Source organism: Cyprinus carpio, chromosome A5 (assembly GCF_018340385.1).
Source record: "Cyprinus carpio isolate SPL01 chromosome A5, ASM1834038v1, whole genome shotgun sequence".
Lineage (NCBI taxonomy): Eukaryota > Metazoa > Chordata > Actinopteri > Cypriniformes > Cyprinidae > Cyprinus > Cyprinus carpio.
Genome location: NC_056576.1, coordinates 28,727,479 through 28,749,518, shown reverse-complemented (window position 1 = coordinate 28,749,518; position 22,040 = coordinate 28,727,479). Strand labels below are relative to the sequence as shown.

General features: G+C 35.3%; 2 protein-coding genes and 1 pseudogene across 6 annotated transcripts in view; 1 reads left to right on the top strand and 2 right to left on the bottom strand.

Moving 5' to 3' along the window:
- Positions 1-15: 15 nt before the first annotated feature.
- On the bottom strand, positions 16-8,420 carry LOC109077987 (annotated as a pseudogene).
- Positions 8,421-10,539: 2,119 nt separating this feature from the next.
- LOC109111346 (cilia- and flagella-associated protein 157) lies at positions 10,540-14,420 on the top strand. Of its 2 annotated transcripts, XM_042756757.1 has the most exons (9): positions 10,541-10,917; positions 11,386-11,657; positions 11,806-11,959; positions 12,829-13,095; positions 13,210-13,341; positions 13,434-13,584; positions 13,670-13,848; positions 13,980-14,117; positions 14,253-14,420. In XM_042756757.1, exons 1-9 carry the CDS (start codon positions 10,766-10,768, stop codon positions 14,272-14,274), a joined length of 1,467 nt encoding a protein of 488 aa, XP_042612691.1. In that variant the 5' UTR covers positions 10,541-10,765; the 3' UTR covers positions 14,275-14,420. The 2 variants fall into 2 exon arrangements, with proteins under 2 accessions (XP_042612692.1, XP_042612691.1); XM_042756758.1 differs by lacking the exon at positions 14,253-14,420 and having other exon boundaries at positions 10,540-10,917; positions 13,670-13,804; positions 13,980-14,118.
- Positions 14,421-14,972: 552 nt separating this feature from the next.
- The window catches only part of LOC109089884 (collagen alpha-1(XXVII) chain B-like), a 93,611-nt gene continuing 86,543 nt past the window's right edge, over positions 14,973-22,040 (bottom strand). The window contains exons 51-60 of one of the 4 annotated variants that reach the window (XM_042756754.1): positions 21,596-21,658; positions 21,449-21,502; positions 21,326-21,361; positions 20,873-20,881; positions 20,737-20,772; positions 19,469-19,495; positions 18,259-18,427; positions 17,959-18,068; positions 17,330-17,548; positions 14,973-16,724 (exon numbers count right to left, since the gene is read on the bottom strand). In XM_042756754.1, the coding sequence (XP_042612688.1) occupies positions 16,578-16,724; positions 17,330-17,548; positions 17,959-18,068; positions 18,259-18,427; positions 19,469-19,495; positions 20,737-20,772; positions 20,873-20,881; positions 21,326-21,361; positions 21,449-21,502; positions 21,596-21,658 (870 nt within the window). In that variant the 3' untranslated portion in view covers positions 14,973-16,577. Of the gene's footprint in view, positions 16,725-17,329; positions 17,549-17,958; positions 18,069-18,258; positions 18,428-19,468; positions 19,496-20,736; positions 20,773-20,872; positions 20,882-21,325; positions 21,362-21,448; positions 21,520-21,595; positions 21,659-22,040 lie in introns of those variants that run through there. The other 3 variants (XM_042756755.1, XR_006160110.1, XR_006160111.1) reach the window with 3 other exon arrangements.

Below are 22,040 nucleotides of genomic sequence, written 5' to 3'. Positions count from 1 at the left end.
AGTTTTATATGTGTATTTATTTACATCTTAAGTGTCCCAGTTCCATTTTTAATTTGCAGTCATGATTCATCTCATAAAAACATAATTTAGAACCCAAATAATTTGCATTTACAAATTGTATTTGCATCTGTTTGCAGAATTATTTCACACGTTTTAATAAAATCATTATGATCAGCATTTTAAAAGTAAATGTAAACAAGAAATATGCGCAGGGGACAATGAGTGAGAAATGATTCTGAATCAATGATGTTTAAATAAATTAGGCATGAGAGATTCACTTGACCCAAGATTTTCTTGATGTGGTGACTTGGATCAAAGTACATAAACCACAATTTCAAATCAGTAGCTTGGCAATAAATCAGATAAACAAACATTTCACTTGGAAACACCACAGTAAATTCTACAGAAGGTCAAAGTATAAATCAACTCTGAATTTATTTATAAATGATGTAAGTATGAAATAGTAGAGTTAAATATATACACAATTAAAATCTGCAAAAAGTGTACCAACGAGTAAATATTACCCATTATTTGGTCATTGATTTTATGAACCAATAACAGTGCAATTAAACACATAGGCTACTTCAGAGTTCAAAATTAACAATATTAGCAGAGTTAAAGTTATTTCCTATCACATTATATAAAACAAAAATATCATAAAAATAAGATTGAAAATCAAATAAGTTAAAATTGCAGGATGTGTTTAGTTTATATACAGTGGCAAACATCCATCCCTTCTATAAACCTATGAAAAAAAAAAAAAAACAATGTAACTGTAAATAAATTAATAAAACATAGTGGATATTATGTGACTAGCATTGACTAGCTTCTGTCATTTTGGTGAGTTAGAAAGCTCGAGCCTGTTGGACAGAGCTGTTAGCACTTCATTAAACTTTGAATAACGTTCATCTTTATTTCTTTCCACTCCACGGCTTCCCCACAGGAGACGCATCTGAAACTCTGTGAGGAAGACCTCCCGAACATCTGCTTCCTCCTGAAATCCTGCAAATGAAAAAAAACCTGAAATGAGTAACATAATATACACCTGACTTAAAACACAACTTTTATGTTCACTGGGTGTTAATTTAATGACATTTCATTTATAGCATGCACATTTAATGCTTATTTTTACCTATGATTATTTTATACCTTGACTTTAAAGATGACCGGTTTAATAAATGCAATCCTTTATTGTCTTTAAGAAAGTATAGATATACTAAATAGTCCTAAAATTCTGTATACCCATTAGAAATTGTTTATGCTATGAAGCCATTACCCTGCAGTTTGATCTCTGCATTTGCACTGAAGATCCTCCCATTGCATGCGATCGTACGTGCAGCATCCAGATGGCTCAAGACCATGGCTACTCCAGTGTCTGCACTTTCCCATGACTCAGACTCCTCAAGAGCCACAACATTTCTTTCAAGAAGGGACAGCAGAGGGAGAACATGGGGAAAAGTTGTGTCTGTGGATCTACTTATCTCTGAAAGAGAGTTTGAAGTTGTCACAGGAGAATTTAAAATGGTAAGCAAACAGAATCTTTAAAGCAACTTTGTGTAACAGACAGAACATGAATAAATTAGAATGTGTGAATGAATACCTTCTCCATCATTCATCATCCTCATTGAGGGTCTAAGGGTTTTCTCATAAAGAACAGCACTTTCTGTGTACTTCTGACGTAAAGCTGTCCATGTCTCATTCAAGCGAGCAATCTAAAAAGGAGAAGACTGACTGATTAAATTACATTTATTTACTTGTTTTTATTCATTAAAAAAACTTTACTGCTATACTTTTTCCTTATAGTTCAAGAGAAATGCTTTCATCAGTCCTCTTAACCTGCGGTAATTCAAGGCATTTCATAACTGTGGCAAATCCAAACAAATTGCCCAAACAGCTCTTGAGTTCAGAGGCCAGGCAGATGGCTCTATGCAGCAGGGTGGCTCTTTCATCAGCACTGCCTGTGCAGCCCAGCAGCTGAACAGCCAGCATTATGGACATGGTGTGGAACCTAAGGGGCAAGAAAAAGTTATTTGGTGTCGTAATGTAGAAGTTGTCACCTCACAGGAAGAATTTATTGAACAAATTAGGGGTAACCAACCTTTCAAGCAGATCTTGACGGAGATGATGTCCATGTGGGAGAGTAAGTAGCTCCAATCCTGAACTCACCCCCATCCCTTTCATCATATCATCAGATATATCCAGAATTTTAGCAACCTGCAGAGTGAAGATATTGTTATTCAAGTGCACAAATGTCTTCTTTGCATTACATAATATACTTGAAAAAAGAACATATTTAAAAGTTCAGAAGATCCTGATTAATAATAATAATAAATAATAATAAACAAAATCATATATATTAATATTTCACTTTAAAATAAAAAGTATTAAGGAAAAACACTGAAAACACTAAATCATTAGATGGCTGTGTGTAAATGAACATGCGTCACTCTGAAACATGCAGCACATATGCATATATGACATCATATATGCATATGCAACTTGATAATTGCACTAAGCCATACTGTGATTTTGGGTTAATTTCTATTAATTGTGCAGCTCTAAGTAAGCAGAAAAGTAACCTAATCTCCAAACATTTATACTTTATACAATCAAACTTACCATGCAGTCAACTTTGGTGATATGCATTGCCATTGTCTTTATATCAACTTCAAACAGGATGTCCTTCACTTTTTTCAGTATTATGGTCTCCAAAGGTTTATTTTCTGGGGGCATCAGCGGGGACTGGTACATACTAGGTCTCAAACAGGAAACTGTGTCCATGGTGAAAGGCACTAAATAATCCTCATCATACTCCTCTCTGCAATCCAAAGTCTGAATCTCATGTCTTAAAAAGGGATGATTTGTAGCCACAGGGTCAGCTTGAGAAATCTCTGGGTCATTTTGAGGATGGTTTGCTTCTCTGTAATTTTGATGGGAATGTATCATGGAGGACAGAAGATGTACTGTTGGTTCTAAATAGATGAGAGTGTTTTCAGGGGAAGATGAACAAAGCCGTATCTCGCTGGACTTGTGGAGAACTGGTGATGAAGGGACTATTACAAACTTCCTGTTTTCGGAGGGGCTTCGTCGCTGCCTGGCCACTGGAGACAAAAGCAGATGAACAGTCACAATGCTATTCTCAGATTTTCTGGTTTTATTTGATTTGATGGGAAATAAATCTTACATGTGCTCATTAATACAGGGGAAGTTGACAATACGAGGTGCTGCTCCATGGTGCCATCAAAACTCCTCACGACATCACTGTAGAATACAGTACAGGAGACAATTATTAAAACAAAACATATTACAGGATGAGATTTATGTACAAAAAATTTCAATAATTACATTTTTTATATGTTTTTGTAAGAAGCCTCTTATGCTCACAGAGGCTGCATTTTATTTAAATAAAAAATACAGTAAAAAATAGTATTTTGGTTTATTGTTTGTTCTTGTTTTGTAATTAAAACTACCTGCAAAGTTTTTGGACCTAGCCTACCACACACACTTTCTGGACAATTCCAGACATAACCTTCTATCGTGCTGGATTTAGCCACTACACACATTACATGTTTTCTGTGTGTGTTCTGTCCCTGCCTTGCTGTGTGCCTTGTTTGTCTCCATAGTTCCACTCATTAGTTGTCATAGCTACTCTTTGGACCACACCCATCTTCTTGTTGGTTCCCATAGCAACTCATTGGTCCCTTTAGTTCTGTATAAATAACCCTTGTATTTCTCTTGTGCCTTGTCAGTTGTTGTATGTAATGGTGCCGTTCTGCTTGTGTTTTGGTTCTTTGTTCCTTCTTCCTAGTGTTTATGGTTTATTGTTTGTTCTTCTTTTGTCATTAAATCTACCTGCATTTAGATTCATGTTCCCTGCCTGCCTGCTGTACCTTCTCCACGTTACAATATTTTAAAATGTGATTTATTCCTGTTATGACAAAGCAAAGACAAAAATTTTCAGCAGCCATTACTCCAGTCTTCACTGTCACTCAATCCCTAAGAAATCATTCTAAAATTCTGATTCTAATATGCTCATTTATTATCTGGTTCTTATTATTATCGATGTTTTTGACAGTGATATATATTTTTTTATGACTTTACTGTCACTTTTTTTTTTTAACAATTTAATGCGTCATTGATGAATAAAAGTATATTTTTTCCCCCAAGCTTTTGAATGGTAGTGTATTATGATTTCCACAAAAAATATTAAAAAGCAAAAACAGCATTGCTCAATTCAGCTTTGCCATCACAGGATGGCATATTTTCCCAAAATTGTAAACAGGCTGTGTATCTGTGTCGCTGTTAAACATTGTTTGTTTAAGCACCCTGACAACCCCAACAACAACATAGATAGCTCAACCAACGGGATGTGGGATGTGTTTAACTGACCAATTGCAGTTACTGTTTTTGTTTGTTGATGCTACATTGATACATTCCCATCAAAATTTTCAGAACTATTTCCATCATAAAACTCACCTCTGTGGTCTTATCAGCTCAATTTCCAAAGCCTCTGTCACAGTTATGCTTTCCCTTTTCTTTTGGCTTCCCTTCTGTCTTGTTGGTGAGCTTACTGGGCTGTTCTCCACACTTGGCAGCCCAAACATGGTTTCTAGGTATCTTTGTGGAAATGTCCTGTTAACTGGTGAGTAAATGTAGGCACCACTCTGCTTTGTCAGAGGCCTTTTATTTCCAACATAGGAATGAAACAGAGCTGGCACAGAATCAAACGTTTTCTTCTCCAGAATGTACTGGGCTCGAGTAAATGTGTCATAAGATCTGAGGATCTTGTGGAAAAGGAAATGAAGAGCTTTCTGGTTCCAGCAGCAGGTTAACACATAGTCTCCAGTGCTAGTGAGGGAGTCACAGACTAGAAAATCCCCATCCCGTTACACAATAGACTCAGAAACCTGTAAGAAGCCATTATTAATTTATTAAATAATATGTATTTTGAGAAGAGGAAACACATATTTACAAGAACTTGTAAATATGTGAGGATATTACATATTACAGTCTTTAAAATATTGGGTTATTGGCTTCTATGTTTCCATGAACAACCTTTAAAATCCATGGAATCTTTCAAAAGGTTCTTTGTAGTGGAAAAAGGTTCTTAGTTTATTAAAATGTTCTTCACATGAAGAAAAAAAAATGGTTCATTGAGAAATGTTCACTAAAAGGACCTTTGGGGAACCAAAAATAGTTATTTCATTGCATCTCTGGGAAAACCTTTATTTCTATAAGTGTACCTGAAGATTTTTACAATCTCACCTCCCAAGGTATGCGACCATGGTACCAGCCATGACTTGATAAGTTACAGCTGCTCAATTTGAGCTCTTTCTCCAACTCCTGCTTTAGTTTGTCTGATGGGGAATTTAGCTGGCATGTCTCTTTAGAAAACTAAAGGAAATAAAGAATAAAGCAATGACGAGAAACCATAAGAATCAAGAAAACATTAGCCACTTCCTATGAAACTAATGCCTCACATCAAGATTGCAGTTCTGGTCGGCTGTTAAGGTGACATCATTGTGTTTACAGCTCGTAATAGGCCAACATATATCACTGCAGTAATATATTTTTGCTAACAAGATAGTGTGGAGTCTTACAAGCACCAACTAGCCCTATTTTCCAATATATTTATGTTCATCTGGAGCAATAAAACTGATAAAAGTGGACTTAACTGATGGGAAAATATCCTGCATTTTAAGTAACCACTGTGCAGAAAGACAAACAACAGTAATGATGAAAACACTGCTTTTGTTCTAGAAAGTACAACACAACTACCAGTGGTACAATATGAAACATCTCTATTTAAATGTGAGCCCATTTTCAGTTGCTCTAAAATAAACAAAAACATTTGGCACAGTTGGTTGCCTACAGTAACCCTGTTTGTCCTCAACCATTCTAAAGATATGGGCAGCAGTCCAAGCCCTTTTGTGTGACCCATCCTAATTGAATTAGAGTTTAATGGCTAAGCTTTCAGATTCCTTTGTGATTAACACTTTATGTCACCAGCAAAGCAAAGTAACATTCTTTAATAGTCAATGCTCATCATTTTTACCAAAAGTTAAAGAGATAGTTCACCCAAAAATGAAAATTTTGTCATTCATTTATTCACTCACATCTCATTCTAAACCTGTTTGACTTTCTTTCATCTGCAAAAGGCAAAAAGAAGATATTTTGTAGAATGTTGATAACTAAACAGATTTGTTCCCATTGACTTTGTAGAATGTTGATAACTAAACAGATTTGTTCTGTTTGGTTTTTGTTACATTCTACAAAATATCTTCTTTTGTGTTACACAGAAAAAAGAAAATCATACAGGTTTGGAATGTAAATGTTGACAGAATTTTAATTTTTGGGTGAACTATTCCTTCATGATCGGCATGACTGAAAAATATAGACTTAAACCTGAAAGAACAAGTTTCCTCTTAACAATGTCACCCTGAAACTTGTCAAGTTAATATATTACAAGTATCACACAGTAGCCTACCTTTACATAAACGCCACTGTTTTCCATGAGACCTGAATGCTTGTAACTGAAGAAAAAGAGATCAAATTAGACCAGTGTGGTCACAGATGTCAAAATGTGGTAATGAGATATGATTCATTTGTTTGTTTCTGAGTGGAAAGACTTATTTATAAGCATAACTTCACATTAGAGTGACAGGCAGGTGGTTCCAAGGCAGGAAACTGTCACAGAAAAACACATGCTGCTCTTTCCCAAGACCATTATATCCTCTGTGTATTAGGGGACGCATTTACACAGTTCAGTACACAGACAGATCTAACGACACCCAGTTACAGCCTGCTGTGCCCATATCCAAACAAAAAGCCTCCATGCCAGACAGCGTGAATAACTTAGAGATTACAACACCAGTTCTGTCTCACAGTTTCACAATCAGGTATTTAATGTTCTGTACAGAACATAGCTGTCTGGGCTGAAAAGAATTTAAAAAAGAAAGAAAAAAAAACAGCACTTAAAAAACAAAACGTTAAACACATTCCTCAACAGTCAGATGGAATCCACAAAGACTCATGAAATCTGAATTTCTGAACTAGTTTTTTTTTTTGGGGGGGGGGGGGGGTTTGCCAGTATAAAATAGAAATGTTCTCACCTCAATGGCATTAAAAAAAATAAATGTTTTAAGCATAAATGCCACTACTTTTAGTTAGATTTTTATTTAGAAAATATCTGCCATTTGGACTAAGAAAAAAAAAAAAACATTGCCTGATAACAAATACAATAACACAATTTTGTTGTGTTATTACAAAGTTACAGATGTTTTAATTTTTATTTTCTGAAAAACTAGATTATAACACGTATTAGGAAAATTACTTTTCAGTACATCAAAACATATGGCATAAACATATGAACCTTATTCTGATGTTTACATTATAAATCAGACGTCCCCTAAACAACCTTTTACCAACCACAAACCTCACACCAGCAAGGCATTATCAGAAATTAATTCTCCTCTACAGAACACTTACTCTTCACTTGTTCTCAGTAATAAATAAATAAATAAATAAATAATAATAATAATAATAATAATAATACTTCCTCAAATACGACATTCGACATGACATGATGAGGAAGAGCACGCTTGTTTTCCTCAGGGAAATCACGAAGAAAATTAAACAAAGTTGCAGTATATTAAAAAAGTATACGGCATAAACATTAAAAGACACTTGAATACCTTACACCAAAAATGTTATTAATCATTATTAAATCAGATGTCTCTTAAACAACATTTTAACAACCATAAAATAACCTCCTAGCAGAAAGTGATTCTCACCAAAGTCATTCTCTTCTTTAAAACACTTGTTGGACCCTCCACATGTGCGGCATGCGATACTACAGGATGAGGACGCGCACGTTGTTTCTCCGTGTTGTCCTCTGCGATCTGCTCTCGCTGTGTTGTCTAACCGAATCCGAACGGAAACGTAGGAATGTCTAGCCCAGAAAGCTGAGCACGAAAACACATTTCTAAACGGTAGTTACATAATGAGCAGACTCCCCTCCCCGAACCTCTCTACTCCTCTCAGACATAAACAAGCACCATTATCAATATAAACACAAAAGACGTACTGACAATGTAACTTTACACTAACTGTGACAGTTTACTCTTTACTATACAGCTTCTACGATTAGTTTCTTAATCAGAAGACCTTAAAAGTTATAATATATCTCACCTCAGAGCTCAGCCTAGAACTCATTGCTGTAGAATTTGACTTTCATTCCAAGTGTTAAAGTTGTTTAATAACCTTAGCTGTCATTAACCACTATTAACCCACGGTCATCATGAGGCTTGTCCCGCTATATGATCCGCGGGTGAGTGAGAGGGCCTTCTTCACTGTCGTGTGTCAACGCAGTTCTTTGACACGCAGAGCGTTTATTATTCTTTGCTACAATGTTGCAGTGTCTCATGATGACGTCGTTTTTTTCTGTAGCCTATCTTTCTCACCCCTTCCCCTTACGACTTGGCAACTTCATCATACTCACAAAATGCCTGTTTTGTACGCCAAAAGCGTTTGTTAGACAGTTTAGCAACACCAACTGAGGCTCACAGATGCCCATGGTCTCATTCAGATCACTGTATTATTCCATGTGCCAGTCTCTGAGTGGCTCAGCTTGCAAATAAAGCACAGGAAGCTTTTCTTTTCTTAAAAAAAAATAAAAAAAAAATAAAAAAATATATATATATATATATATATATATATATATATATATATATATATATATATATATATATATATATATATATATATTTAAAAATGGCATAACTAAACAAAATACAGAGCTAAACCCAATATGTAAGTAACACCAGAAAGATAACTTTTACCAAATTCAAATTCAAGATTAAGTTTGAGGATGATTCTCACAAAACAGCATTTTCTGCAAGAATTTTTCAAGATAAATGAAAGCATTTTTAATTTTCATAATTCAAATTTATGTAGCCTATACAGTGCAACAGCAAAAAACTGAGAAAAAAAATGTCACATTTGTTTATATTGAACATTTTCTGTCACTACATATCAAGCAGTAATACCAAACAGGACCAGGCAGAGATGCCAACAGACCACTATACAAGTCGCCTTAACCTGACAGTATAAAATATGTACAGATCCATTCAGAATTATTAAACAGAGCAAAACATAAATAATAAATAAAAACATTTTGAATTCGTCGAATCTGGATATCTGAAGGCGGTTCGACATGACCAGTAAACAGCTGTCAGAGTGAGTGTTGATGCCCATATAGCCTATTTAAACACCACTGACCGCAGCAAGTTCCTATAAAAACATGTTTCTTCAGTGAGTGTCCATTATAAAACACTTGCCAGACATGTGAGCAAACTGAAATGTGCTCACGCAGAAAGCTATCAGAGAGCACACATACATGTGTTTGCACACTAACAATAACGAACTCACGCATTGTACAACTCCTGTGTTTGTCACTGTAATCTGTCTTTACCTCCATTAAAATCGTCATCCATTTAAATTTACTGCTAAGATACTGATTTGCTTTATTCAGTCCATACAGACTACTCCTGACTTCAGCTTAAAGATAATTCTTAGAGGTATTTTAACACTTACTAACACTATTAACCTTATTTACTAGCTAGCCATATGAAAATGTCAATACACACCAGTACAGAAACTCATAGATGTTTATATGGATATTCGGTTAAAAATATACAAATTTTAACATATGGATTGTTTATAGCTTTGTAAATAAAAAGGGGCGTTCCTTGAGGACTACTTAGGAAATTGCAACAGACATGTGGGCTGTATACAGTGTAATGCAAATTCTCAGAAATATCAATGAGAATGAGTCAATGAGTCTTTTTCTACAGTTTTGACCCATATTAAGATAAAAATGAAATAATTAAAAATGAATGAATTCTTTATTTTTAAAACTTCTGGGGCAAAAAAAGTATCTCTTTCCCTGGATCAAATCATTTTTGCATTTGTAATACTGCACATCTTTAAAAATAACCTCTGCTATTAGTAATTGAACGGTGTAAATCTTAAAGTTTACAATTTTACAGAATTACAAAACAGAGATACAATAGAGCACAAAATAAATGTATGCACATCCATCACAACAAATTCAGTTCTCCACAATATTCCAAACATTTGGTTTCAATAGCCTATGTGTTTAGGGAAGTGCAATAGTGATTTTGGTTCTAAGGGGCCTTTTACCCCATGTGATCTATCAGAGAACAGTACCTTATGTGTGGGTAAATATCAGTAAATGTAAAATATTTGTAAACAAATGTGTCTAATTTTGATTAATAGATTTACAAAAAAACTGAATAGCATTGAAGACAAAAGGTGTAAGACCACAACAAATTCTAAGTAGCCTACAAACCAAGTAAAAAAGTAAAACGCTCTCTCTCTCTCTCTCTCCATATTATAATCAATACGTTTCAGTTATTTTAACATTAGTTAACATAAGCTAACGCTTATAAAGCATTTATAACAAACAGAGAAATATGTCGAATTAGATAAGGGCTACAACTCAATCAAAAACGAAACTGAAACGGCAGTTTAATATGCGCAAACTTCAGGCTCTTTGTATAATATTTAAACTATTTTAGGTTTTGAATAACTGTGAGAAAAAAAGAACTGTAGGGTACTCTCGCGCACGTCTCTGCGCAGCGCATGACAAAACTCTTAACCTCACGACCATGGCAACAAGAAACAATAGCATTTGCAAGTTTGTATTTCACAGACTGTTCCGTTTATATTACGTAAACGTTCAATGCCTCCCAAAAAGAATGGAAAAGGTAACGGAGATAAATCACTTAAAAAGGAAAGTACGAATCCCGAGCAGAAAACCGACGAAGAGTTGACGGAGAGTGACAAAAACTTTTATCGGGCTCAAATACGTGATTTGGAGGAGCGACTGGAAAGGTGTGAGTCTCTTGCAAGTTACGACGAACTTATTTTACCTGGTTGTTTGTTATGTTACATTAGTCAAAGGTTTACAAGAAAAAAAAAAAAATAATAATAATAAAAAAAAAACTCAGCAACCCAAACACAAAAACGTATGTGTACATAAATGTAGTCTAGTAAATTCAAAGTAATGGGGACGTGCGCAGCAAACACTCACTTACTGATAATGATGATTTGACAAGTTGATTGAAGTTCCAGTATCTTTGGATTAAAATATAGGTCACAAGATTTTAGTTCATAGTAGCTTATTTATTCGTGTAGCTCATGTGCCTTTGGGGAAACTAAAATGAAATATACATTGGATTATAATCTGCTGTTAATGATTAAACAGACACTATACTTAAACAAATATGTCATAAACCTCAACAGGAAGCACTTGCCTCATACAAGCTATTACGAACTGCGAACTTTTTTTTTTTTTTGCAGATACCAACATAAATGTGATGAATTGGAGGTTCAAGAAAAGGACTTGTACTCTAAAATCAATAATTTGGAGAAAGAGAAGAAAGACATAGTTCTCTATCTGAAACGCACACTGGCTCAAAAAGAGGATGAACTGACTGATCTGGCTGAGACCTTATCAAGACACCAGCAAGCCCAAGAGGTTGAGAGGGAGTCCTTTGAGTTACAACTGAGCCTGCTTAGACATGAACTTCAGGAAAATAAGGAAAAACTCACATCTGAGAACATGGCGCTTGGTACAAGCTTTTGAGCAGTCACACATTCACACTGAATATAAACATCTAATGAAATAAAAACATATTTCAGTTATCACTAACTGTGATATTAATAAATGCACCTTTCAACTAATAATTAATTAAAATGTGTTAACCTTTTTGTGTTCAGCTGGTAAGCTGGCGTCTTTGGAGGAGTTTTCTATGCAGAGAGAGAAGCTCATGGCTGAGCGCAGGTCTTTGGAAGAGCAGCTTCAAAAGCAAAAAGAAGAACATCAAGCACAAATCTATAATCTGGAGAAAAAAGCTGTACTGGACAATGACAGGTGAGCATGTTCATACTCATTGTTCAGAGATCAGGGTCATGGGAGGTGCATTCTTAGATGAATATGACTGGATCAACTCTTTTTCATAAATATTCTGCATTATCTGTGGTCTGAAGCCGAACATTATAAATTATATATATATATATGTCAAACAAGATACTGGTTTCCATTCATCTATTTTCAGTGAATGATTACAATGTAAGGCCTTACAAAGAGGCATTTGTTCAGTACATAAGTGGATCTGTTGCTTGGTATATACATATAGTACTGCATTCAGATCTTCTCAGTTTTCCCCTCATCTCAGTTTTCACACACACACACACACACACACACACACACACACACACACACACACACACACACACACACACACGCACACACACACACACACACACACACACACACACAAATAGCAATAAATAGTCTTTAAAAAGATTAAGGTAACCATAAGGTCCCATTAGTTAATGCATAATAACTTAACATTAACAAACAATGAGCAACACATTTGTTACAGTATTAATTAACCTAATACTGGTTAATAAAAATATAACCTTTTATTATTAGTTCATATTCATTCAGATCCATTCAATAATACTAACATAAACAACTTTTGATTTTAAAAACGTATAATATGAAATGTTAAAATTAACATGATTACAGTAATACAAGCTTTAGGAGTAATTCTCATTATTAACAAATTGTAAACAAATTGAAACTTATTGTAATGTGTTACCAATATTAAATATTTTTTGAATGTTTACACATCATTTTAAATGTATATTTTAAATATAAAGTTGGTAAACAAATAAATACATTTAAAATAAGATAAATACTGCATTTCATTTATTTGACCTCTTTGGCTGATACAGGCTAAAGAAAGAAATGCTGCAACATGTTGCTGCTGTAGCAGCTGAATTCCGGTGGGTTTCAGACCAGAAGATGCCCGAGACGACAAAGAGGGCCATGCAAGAAAACCTCTCTGTCACTGCTCAACTTCAGCAGCTCTCAGACAAGACCAAGGAGCTGCTGAAGGAGAATGATGATCTGCGAGCAAGAGAAAAGCAACTCAAAATCGAGAATGCAATTACAGAACCGCTGATACATGAGATAACCAAGAAGAATGTTGCTAATCAAAAGGTAGCCGGTTTATACATCTATTCTTTCATGCATTTTTAAGCAATCGTTTTTGCTGTTTGGAAACACATGCATATTATATAACCTAAAGCAAACATGAAACATATGTCTTTCGCGGTAGTCCATCAGTTGACAGAAAAGTGCAAGCAAATGCAGTCTGAAGTGGAGAAATGTGCCAAACTTCAAGTGGAGCACCAAGAGCTGCTAGACAGTCATTCTGCAGTATGCACAGAGCTTGATGCTCTCAGGTTGGACTCTTGAAGTCACTGATAAGTTAAATAATTTCCTTTAAATACTTTTTTCAGTGTATGTAATTGTATTACCACCACTGTACTTACAGAAAGAAACATGCAACAGTTATAGAAGTGCTGAACCAAACAAAAGCTGAAGCCAAGAGACAGAGGAAAGAGCTTGAAGAGGAAAGGACACTGAGAAAACAGCTAAAGACAGTTCTTGAGGAAGCAGCTGTAGCTTTAAAGGAGGCCCTAAGGGTAAGAGTGAACATAAACAGATCAGTTATCATTTGGTGTTACAGCCATGTAAATAAACAGAGGTCTTACTCTTGTTTGGTTACAGGAGGTCCCTAAAGAGGAAGACTCAGAGCTGAAGATTACTGTCAGACGAAATCAGATGATGCAGAAGCTGCTGGCTGTGCTGGACAGTGCTGCAGCTTTAGGAAACGGTCCAGCTCTTACTGAGTTCCTGCCAGAGGTGACTTGCAGTCATGATCTTAAAAAACCCTCTGACATAAAAAGGTACAAATTCATTCATTTTAATTCAGTGACATGGATTAAAATGGACATGCAACATACTGTAGCTCTAAGACATACTTACCATATAATAATTTTGGCAGTGTGATTCAATTCATGCTTGATTTCAACTCCAGACCAAGTGAACTCCTCCAGAAATCCACTTCACATCTTTCTCACTTCAAAACTGGAGACATTGGGTTGGTCCCTCGCAAAACACACACTACATCAAAGATAGGAAATCTCACTAAGAGTGCTTATACCTATGCACATAAGTAAGTATATAGGCTGTGGCACATCAACAGTACACACATTGTGTGATCATGGATATGACATGAAATATTGTTAATAGTGCAGCAGATGAATTTTGACGATTCATTTAACTTTTTGACTGTGTTCTTGTCTTATAGGAAACAATCAAGTGATCAATAACTGGCCTTTTCATATACTTTAGCAAACTTGTGGGAGTTATTTTTAATAATATATTGATGAAATGTAAATTAATCCAAATTTCATTGTTTTCATGTTTTGTCACTAGGTGGCAGTGTTGTATCATTATGAATAAATAAGTAACTTCGGCCAGATATAGAAATAGGGTCTTTTTTATAAAAATAAATAAATAAAACAAGTGTATTAATCTTTCCCATTCTCTTCCCATGACACAGAAGAGAATAAATTGTTAAAGTCGTTATTTTTGTTTTCTTTGCACACACAAAGTATTCTCATAACTTCATAAAATTAAGGTTGATCCACGTCACGTGGACTATTTTAATGATGTCCTCAATACATTTCTGGGCCTTGAATGTGGTAGTTCCCTTGTTGTCTATGCAGGGTCAGAAAGCTCTCGGATTTCATCAAAAAATATCTTAATTTGTGTTCCGAAGATGAACAAAGGTCTTACGAGTTTGTACTTTGTGCTGCATTTTCTGTTGCCAATTTGACATGCGGTTTTTATGCTAGACTTTGCCCACCCTGTTCTATATAGGCCCTACCACCCATTTGCCTCACCCATGATAGTGGCTGCTAAAATATTTCATAGATTTGCAAGGTAGTACTGTCTCATCACCTCATGTAGATGTAAATACACCAGACTGGTTCCAAATGCTGGAGTCCTTACTTAGCTGAGCATGTTGATGAATGATAACATTCTTTATTCAAATGAGACACAGAAATGGCCAGAAAGACAAGACCTTTAGTAAGGCAGACAGATATAAAGACTGTTGTCTGTTTATGTGGTATCAATGATCTAATTCATACACTGAAATCTTTCTTCTTTGGTGTTTGCTGTTTTTCTGAGGTAATGTTTGACCATAGAAATATTCATTATAAGATATCCACCCTTCTTAGTTTGTCTGCTCTGAAATCACAGAAAACATATTACAGCGAGACTTCAAATTTACACATACAAAGAACATATTTGGCAAGATAATATGGCTCCTGACAGTTTTGATCAAAACAACATATATATTTCAAAAGAATTTCATACATAACTCTTTTTGGTCACAGCCATTAAAATAATAGCTCACCATGATGCCAAAGCTACTGCTCATGACAAACCAAATATAGTGGAAGATTCTAGTGCCCTCATTTTGATCAGCAACTCCATATTACAACTCAGGTTTGCAGTGTTTCTAACTGCAACATTCAGCTTTGTACACACACCTCAACAAAGACGTACAAAAATCAGTAATTATGATACACACCATGTCAAACAATTACTTCTGCAGTCAGATAGGGCTTATGGAATTGCATGTACTTGATGAAAAGACCTACAGTCGAGCCATAAAAAGCACTTTTAACACCATGTCTGCTATAATAATATAATTCTTGAGCCTTTAAAGTTCAAATATTTGTACAAATAATGCATACTAGAAGATAAAGGATTAAAAATATGTTTTGCTGAAAAAAAAAGATCATTGGAACTTTTTCATTTTTAAAAATGTATACAAAAATATTCCCTTTCAAAGTATAAAAGGCACTTAAGTTAAAAACATTTGATGGAAACAGAAATCTAACCACAGGAGTTAAATGCATGTGTGTCCATTTAGTGTCCCAAAACACCAAAAAATGAGAGATGGGAGGTAGACGTTTACATGGTACTTTTCAAGTCTGAATTCACCTTGACTCATATTCTGGCTACCAATGAAAGCATATGTGTGTTTTATGTGTTGTATGTTGGTATCTGAGGCTTTTACAACAGACCTGCTGGTATACACAAGTACATGCGCCAATGAACCTGAATTGAAAGATATGAGTGACAGTAAAACTCAGGTACCTAGAACAGCCAAACAGAAGTTTCATTATTAAAAACAAAAATCTGTTCATTCTCTATTGCACTTTACAGAAAATATACATACACACATGTACAAGTATAAATACACATGATCATGTGTAACTATAGAATATAAAATAAGTACTCCATTACATGAATCATGTGTGAAAAACACAACTATGAATAAATTAAGATTTAGAGTTTAATAAGCACTTCTAACCACATATCCAGGCCTTGTTTTCAAACAGAAGAAGCCCAGCTCTGAAAAGAAAGAATCGGTCACCCTGAGCTGCTCACATAGGAAGTCTTGTTTTCTCCAAAGCTGCTCTAGTTTCCTCTTTCCCCGTGTTTAAAGGCTGAAGTCCACACTGTACAGGAGATGAACAGTTTTATTGGCCTCTAGGCCAGAGAGAGGCTCTGTAATGCTGCTCATCAGGGGTATTTAAGACTTCCATTGCTTTCTTTATAAAAAGCATACAGGGCCCACTTCAAGGTGATAATGTGATCCAGATTTTGTGCTGGGCAAGTTGTAGACCTCCACAATGGGCAGTAAGTTTGGGTCCTGTGTCTGGAAAATGAACTGTGTCTGATGCCATCGGCCATCTGTGATCTGTGAGGACAGAAAGTGGAAGTAATACACATTAATAATAATAATAATAATAATAATAATAATAATGTGTAAAATAGTTAAAGCCACTATTTTGTTACACCAGGGGTTTCCTAAACTTTTTGTTGGCTGGACCATTTTGATGTAGAATATTTACTTGAATAACCTCCTGATATTTTATGTTATTATTTTAATAATTTAACAGCACATTCATATGTTCACGACTCTTTGATGTCGGTTAATGGTCACACTGACATGCAACTAAATAGATAAAAAATGTAATCTTTGTAGCTGGACTCAAACATCTTTTTAGTTGTAATAGTGTATCTGTCCACATTGCATTTACACTGGTGCTTTAGTAACCCTATCCTAATGAACTGATAATAATAATAATAAAGTTGCATTCCCAAATACATGTTAAGCTAGCAGCACATGATGAAGGTTTTAGCATTTACTGTGAACTGAGCAGCTCGGAGCCACTAAAACACACTAAGTTATATTGCAATTTTTGTGCAGCCCCATTTATTTGTTTTAATTTTACTCACAAATATTTATTTGTTTTTTTTTTGTTAACAAATAATAATGTTTAAATATAACTTTATGCATACCCAGCACTCATCCTTTATCAGTTCAGGCTCGATGAATCCCCCAGACTCGATTATCTGTCCATTCCAGGCTTTAAAGTACACTGCACTAGAGGAAGGTGTTTTGGAGTCCCCTGCTGCCCAAACAGAGACATTCAGGCAGTGAATGGTGATGATCTGCACAGCTTCAGAGCTCAGGAGGTGGATGAAGTTCATTTGGATCAGACTCACTCCAATCTCCAACTACAGGATAGCAATAGCAACATTATCAATTGATTAGAACTATGGGACCACATACAAGGGAAGAAATATTGACAGATTTTCACTTTTCACTCTCAGAAATAAAAGGTACAACAGCTGTCACCAGGGCGGCACCTTTTCAAAAGGTATATATTTGTACCTCAAGGGTCCATTTTGGTACATATTAGTACTTAAACTGTACATATTAGAACCTAATAGGTACAAAATTTAACCTTTTGAAAAGGTACTGCCCAAGTGACAGCTTGTGTACCTTTATTTCTGAGAGTGTTGAGTGAACTACTCTGTCGAAAAACGGACACCAAGTGTTTGCTGAATCATAGCAATTTCAATTCTGCAGGATCAGATTCAGTGCAATCCTGCTCATAATGTAGTTAGTTGGCAGCTTTACATACCTTGGACAGAGCAACTGGCTTAAAGCAGGTTTGACCTCCATTGGTGAAGTTGCAGGTCACTTCAATATTGTCAGAAGAGCAGCCCAGGTTAGGATCTATCCAATAAGTGCCTACAGTAAAATACAAAATAACAGTCCATTCCTGTTCTATTCATTTTTATCATACCTGGCAAACTGTAATTGGTTAATAGCTACATAAAACATAGTTACATAATTGGTGGTGTTAATGTAGCTTTAGTGATCATTACAGAGCTAAAACAATCAAATTTCCAATGAAAATAATTTACTATAAATATCTCACCATCGTTCAACTTGTGCTCACATTCAAACAGATCTCTGCACATTCTGGCTGGATTCTCCTGCGTTCCCAAGGGATTCTTAATGCTGTGAATCAGAGTGCTGAGGTAGTGTAGAGTCTTAATGATCTCCGTTCCCTGGTCCAGCATTGGAAAGTCAGTATCTTCATACTTCTGTGGGTTGGAATGAAACAAACAAACTGTGAGTGACTGAGGGATGATCATAATACATAAGTCTTTGCTAGTGATGAGCTCTAAACATTACTTGGTACCCAATAATACAATAATACAAGGTGGATATCACTTAAAATTATTATAACAGTGTGAAAAATTTTAGATAAAGGCAATGTTTTTTCCTGGTCTAAATAACCCTTTCTATGAACTTATTTTAACAATGTTTTCCCCTTAATGTAGCACCATCTAGTGGTGTTTTTAAGACTAGCCCTGGATGTACTGTACAGTACTCCACCTAGTGGTTTTGTGACAGTAATCATTGTCTTGAGACCGCATGCGCGAGGCAGGAAGTGTGCAAGATTGTTTCAGATCTGATAAACGCCAAAGCTCTGGGCCCTTAAAGCACACTAAATCCACTAAATCTCTAAAACCGCTGCAGAGTGTTTGAAGGTAAGCATATCCCATCATTCATCATGTTCAGGAACTCACTTGATCCAAAATGGTTTATATAAAAATAAATATCCATGCAAAAATATTACATATAATTTGATAGTAAAATGTAAAGTGTAGCACATTTTATTAGTGCAGAAACAAATATGTGTTTTGTAAAACGTTTGCAACTGCTTTTTATCACTTAATTAGAACCCATCGGTAACAAAAAGTTCTACACACACCTGCGGTCTTCACGGCAATTTGAACACTTAAGCAAAAAACTATGGAAATATGAATTGCAAGTAGAAAAGTGGTCAAGTGTAAGAACATAAGTATGGGTATTGGGACAGGCCTGTTTTTGTGTTTGTAGGTTGCAACCTGAGAAAGGCATCATTTGTACTCTATTTAAATATGTTTTATATATTGAAATAACCAGTTCAATATACTGTAGGCTTTTAAAAAAAATTCTTGAAGTGTGCTTTACTTCTTCTTTTTTTCCCTTTAAAGTAGAGTACATTTACAGCATCTGGAGCTTTGACATGTTCTAGATATTTTTTGGTTTTTTTGTGTTTATGTTTTTATATTTATATATGTAAGAGGCATACTTACATGAGAAAAAGATACACCAGGAAGCCCCTATAAACCAATGAGTGATAAAGAAACAAAGCATTGATTACAATGAGCTTCAGCTAAATGCAACCCAACCATGACACATACTATTCACATGATTGTTAAAACGCATCAAGACATTGCTCTATGTGCGGACGACATATTATTATTTACTGAAAATCCAATTTCTTCAATACCATCTGTTCTAGATTGCTTAGAAGTATATGAATCCATCTCTGGATATAAAATTAATTCAGCCAAATCAGAAATACTTATGATCATTGCAGTCTGGCCAGTAGAACTCAATGATAGATCCTCTTTCATATGGTCTAAACAGGGATTCAAATATTTAGGAGTTACCATTACACGTAGACTTTCACATTTGTGAAGAAAAAAAAAAAAAACGAAGAGGAATGGGAACCTTATCTAGAGCTATTTCCCATAACAGATAACCTTGAGTTTCTTCCCTCTAGGTGGGATGCTACCTTCAAAAGATGGTATGAGAAGGGTCTTATCATAATTGATCAGTAATTTAAGGGAAGTACGTAATACATACTACATAACAGTCATACTTGGAAAGAGTTTGACTGGAAAACAAAAATTAGTTATTTTAGAACACCATTGGCAATATCAAAAATGCTTAACAGTCCAGAAGTAGAGTAATGTTGGAGGGGGTGTGGGAAGGTAGGAGATCACACATGTATTTTGATATTGTCCAAAAATATCTACCTTTTGGCAAGGGGTAAAGGTTGAGATTATGAAAATTTTGGATATAGACTTGCCTTTTACTCCCCTATTTTTCTTGAAGGGATACCCCAGGATTTGTATAGTAAACCAGAGATATATTCTGCATGTACTCTTATTAAGTGCAAGAAAAATCATAACAATTAACTGGATGAAGCCACACCCTCCAAAAATGGTCCAGTGGATAGAAAAACTTGAATCTTAAAATTGAATTTTAAAATGGAATATATGACTGCCCAACTCCAAATAAAACTGGGCATTTTTATACAAAGGTGGACACTTGTTAGCATGTATCTAGACGCATTGAAAATGAACTGATCAGTAACGAACTTTGACTTATTCCCTGTTACATTATCTGACTATCTCATAATGTTGTTGTTTTCTTTCTACTCCTTTTATTATTATTATTATTATTATTATTATTATTATTTCTTCTCTCTTTCTTGGAGTCTCTGCTGCTGTCAAGGAATGTTTAGTTCATTGTAATTTATTTCAATGAATAAATTAGCATCAAGACTGCTTACTGGAGGTCCAGGTGGTCCACGATGACCTGGAGGTCCCTAATAGAGGGTGAAAAGAACATTTTTATGCTGGTTAAATAGTACCACTTTATCTAAATGCAAAATGGCTAGTAACATTGAAGGACATTGGGAAACATACCTGAACACCCTGTTTAAAATAAAAGGACAAACAACAAATTAATTTTTATTAGGGAACCCTTTTCAACCAGATTTGTTCTTGCTGCTTATCTGATTGAAGCTTAAAAGTGTCTTAGGCTGAGTCTGATTTCACTCTTTAGTTCCCAGTGATGTAAACCAGTAGATCTTAAAAATTGAATGATTCAATTACCCCCAACGCAGTTACAAGATTCCCAGTGCATTCTGGGAATTTGTAGAGACTGAATGAGTGTACTTTTTCAAATTTGACAGTGGGACAATAATAGTTGACTCCCTGGGAAGTGCATTTACTACTGAGTGGACTGAGACAAACCATTAGACTCCCATCACAGTAATTGAATTAAGATAATCAACAGGAAGTTGAGCCTATGCCAGTGGAAGTCTAACATAAGAGCCATGCAATATTAGAAGTCCAGTATTTCAAAATGATTCTTACCATTTCCCCTTTATTCCCCTTGTCTCCTTGTGCTCCCTAATAAAAAGAGAAGAAAAGAAGGATGTTTTAATTCTATCGATTCCAATTAGAAACCACCAACAATGTGACTCAGATCATACATACTGGGTTACCACTAGGCCCAATGATACCAACAGGTCCGATGGCTCCTTGCATCCCCTTAAAAAAAGAAACACCTACAGTAGTTGCTGATCAAGAAATCTTCATCCATCTCAGTTGTGTTTTCAGGACAGTTCTCACAGTGGCACTTACCATTAAACCCTGAGGACCCTTTGGGCCCTGGATACCCACTGGGCCAAGGTCTCCGGGTGGCCCCTGTGAATGACAGAAACATTGTTCGGTCAAAACTGTTTGGCCTGAAAATCAGAATTTAGAAAACCACTACATCCATAACACACATCTTTTGTTAAGTTATATTGTTTGACTAGCTCTCTTAAAGCTCCTTGAAGCTATTTTTCATCTTAAGCTACAGTGTTTGTACAGGTGTAATGAAATGCTAGTTTGCACTGTTGGCTTGAAGGTTTGGCATTAAATGAGAAGTAAACAATAACTGCTTCCCTGAATAATTGGATTCTGGTAAATCACATAAAGGTGCACTGTTCTTTCAGTTTAGGCTGTTCATTAATCACAAGACCAGTCACTGATATATTTTATGTAAGCATCATTAAATATTATAACACCTAACAGCTTTACATAC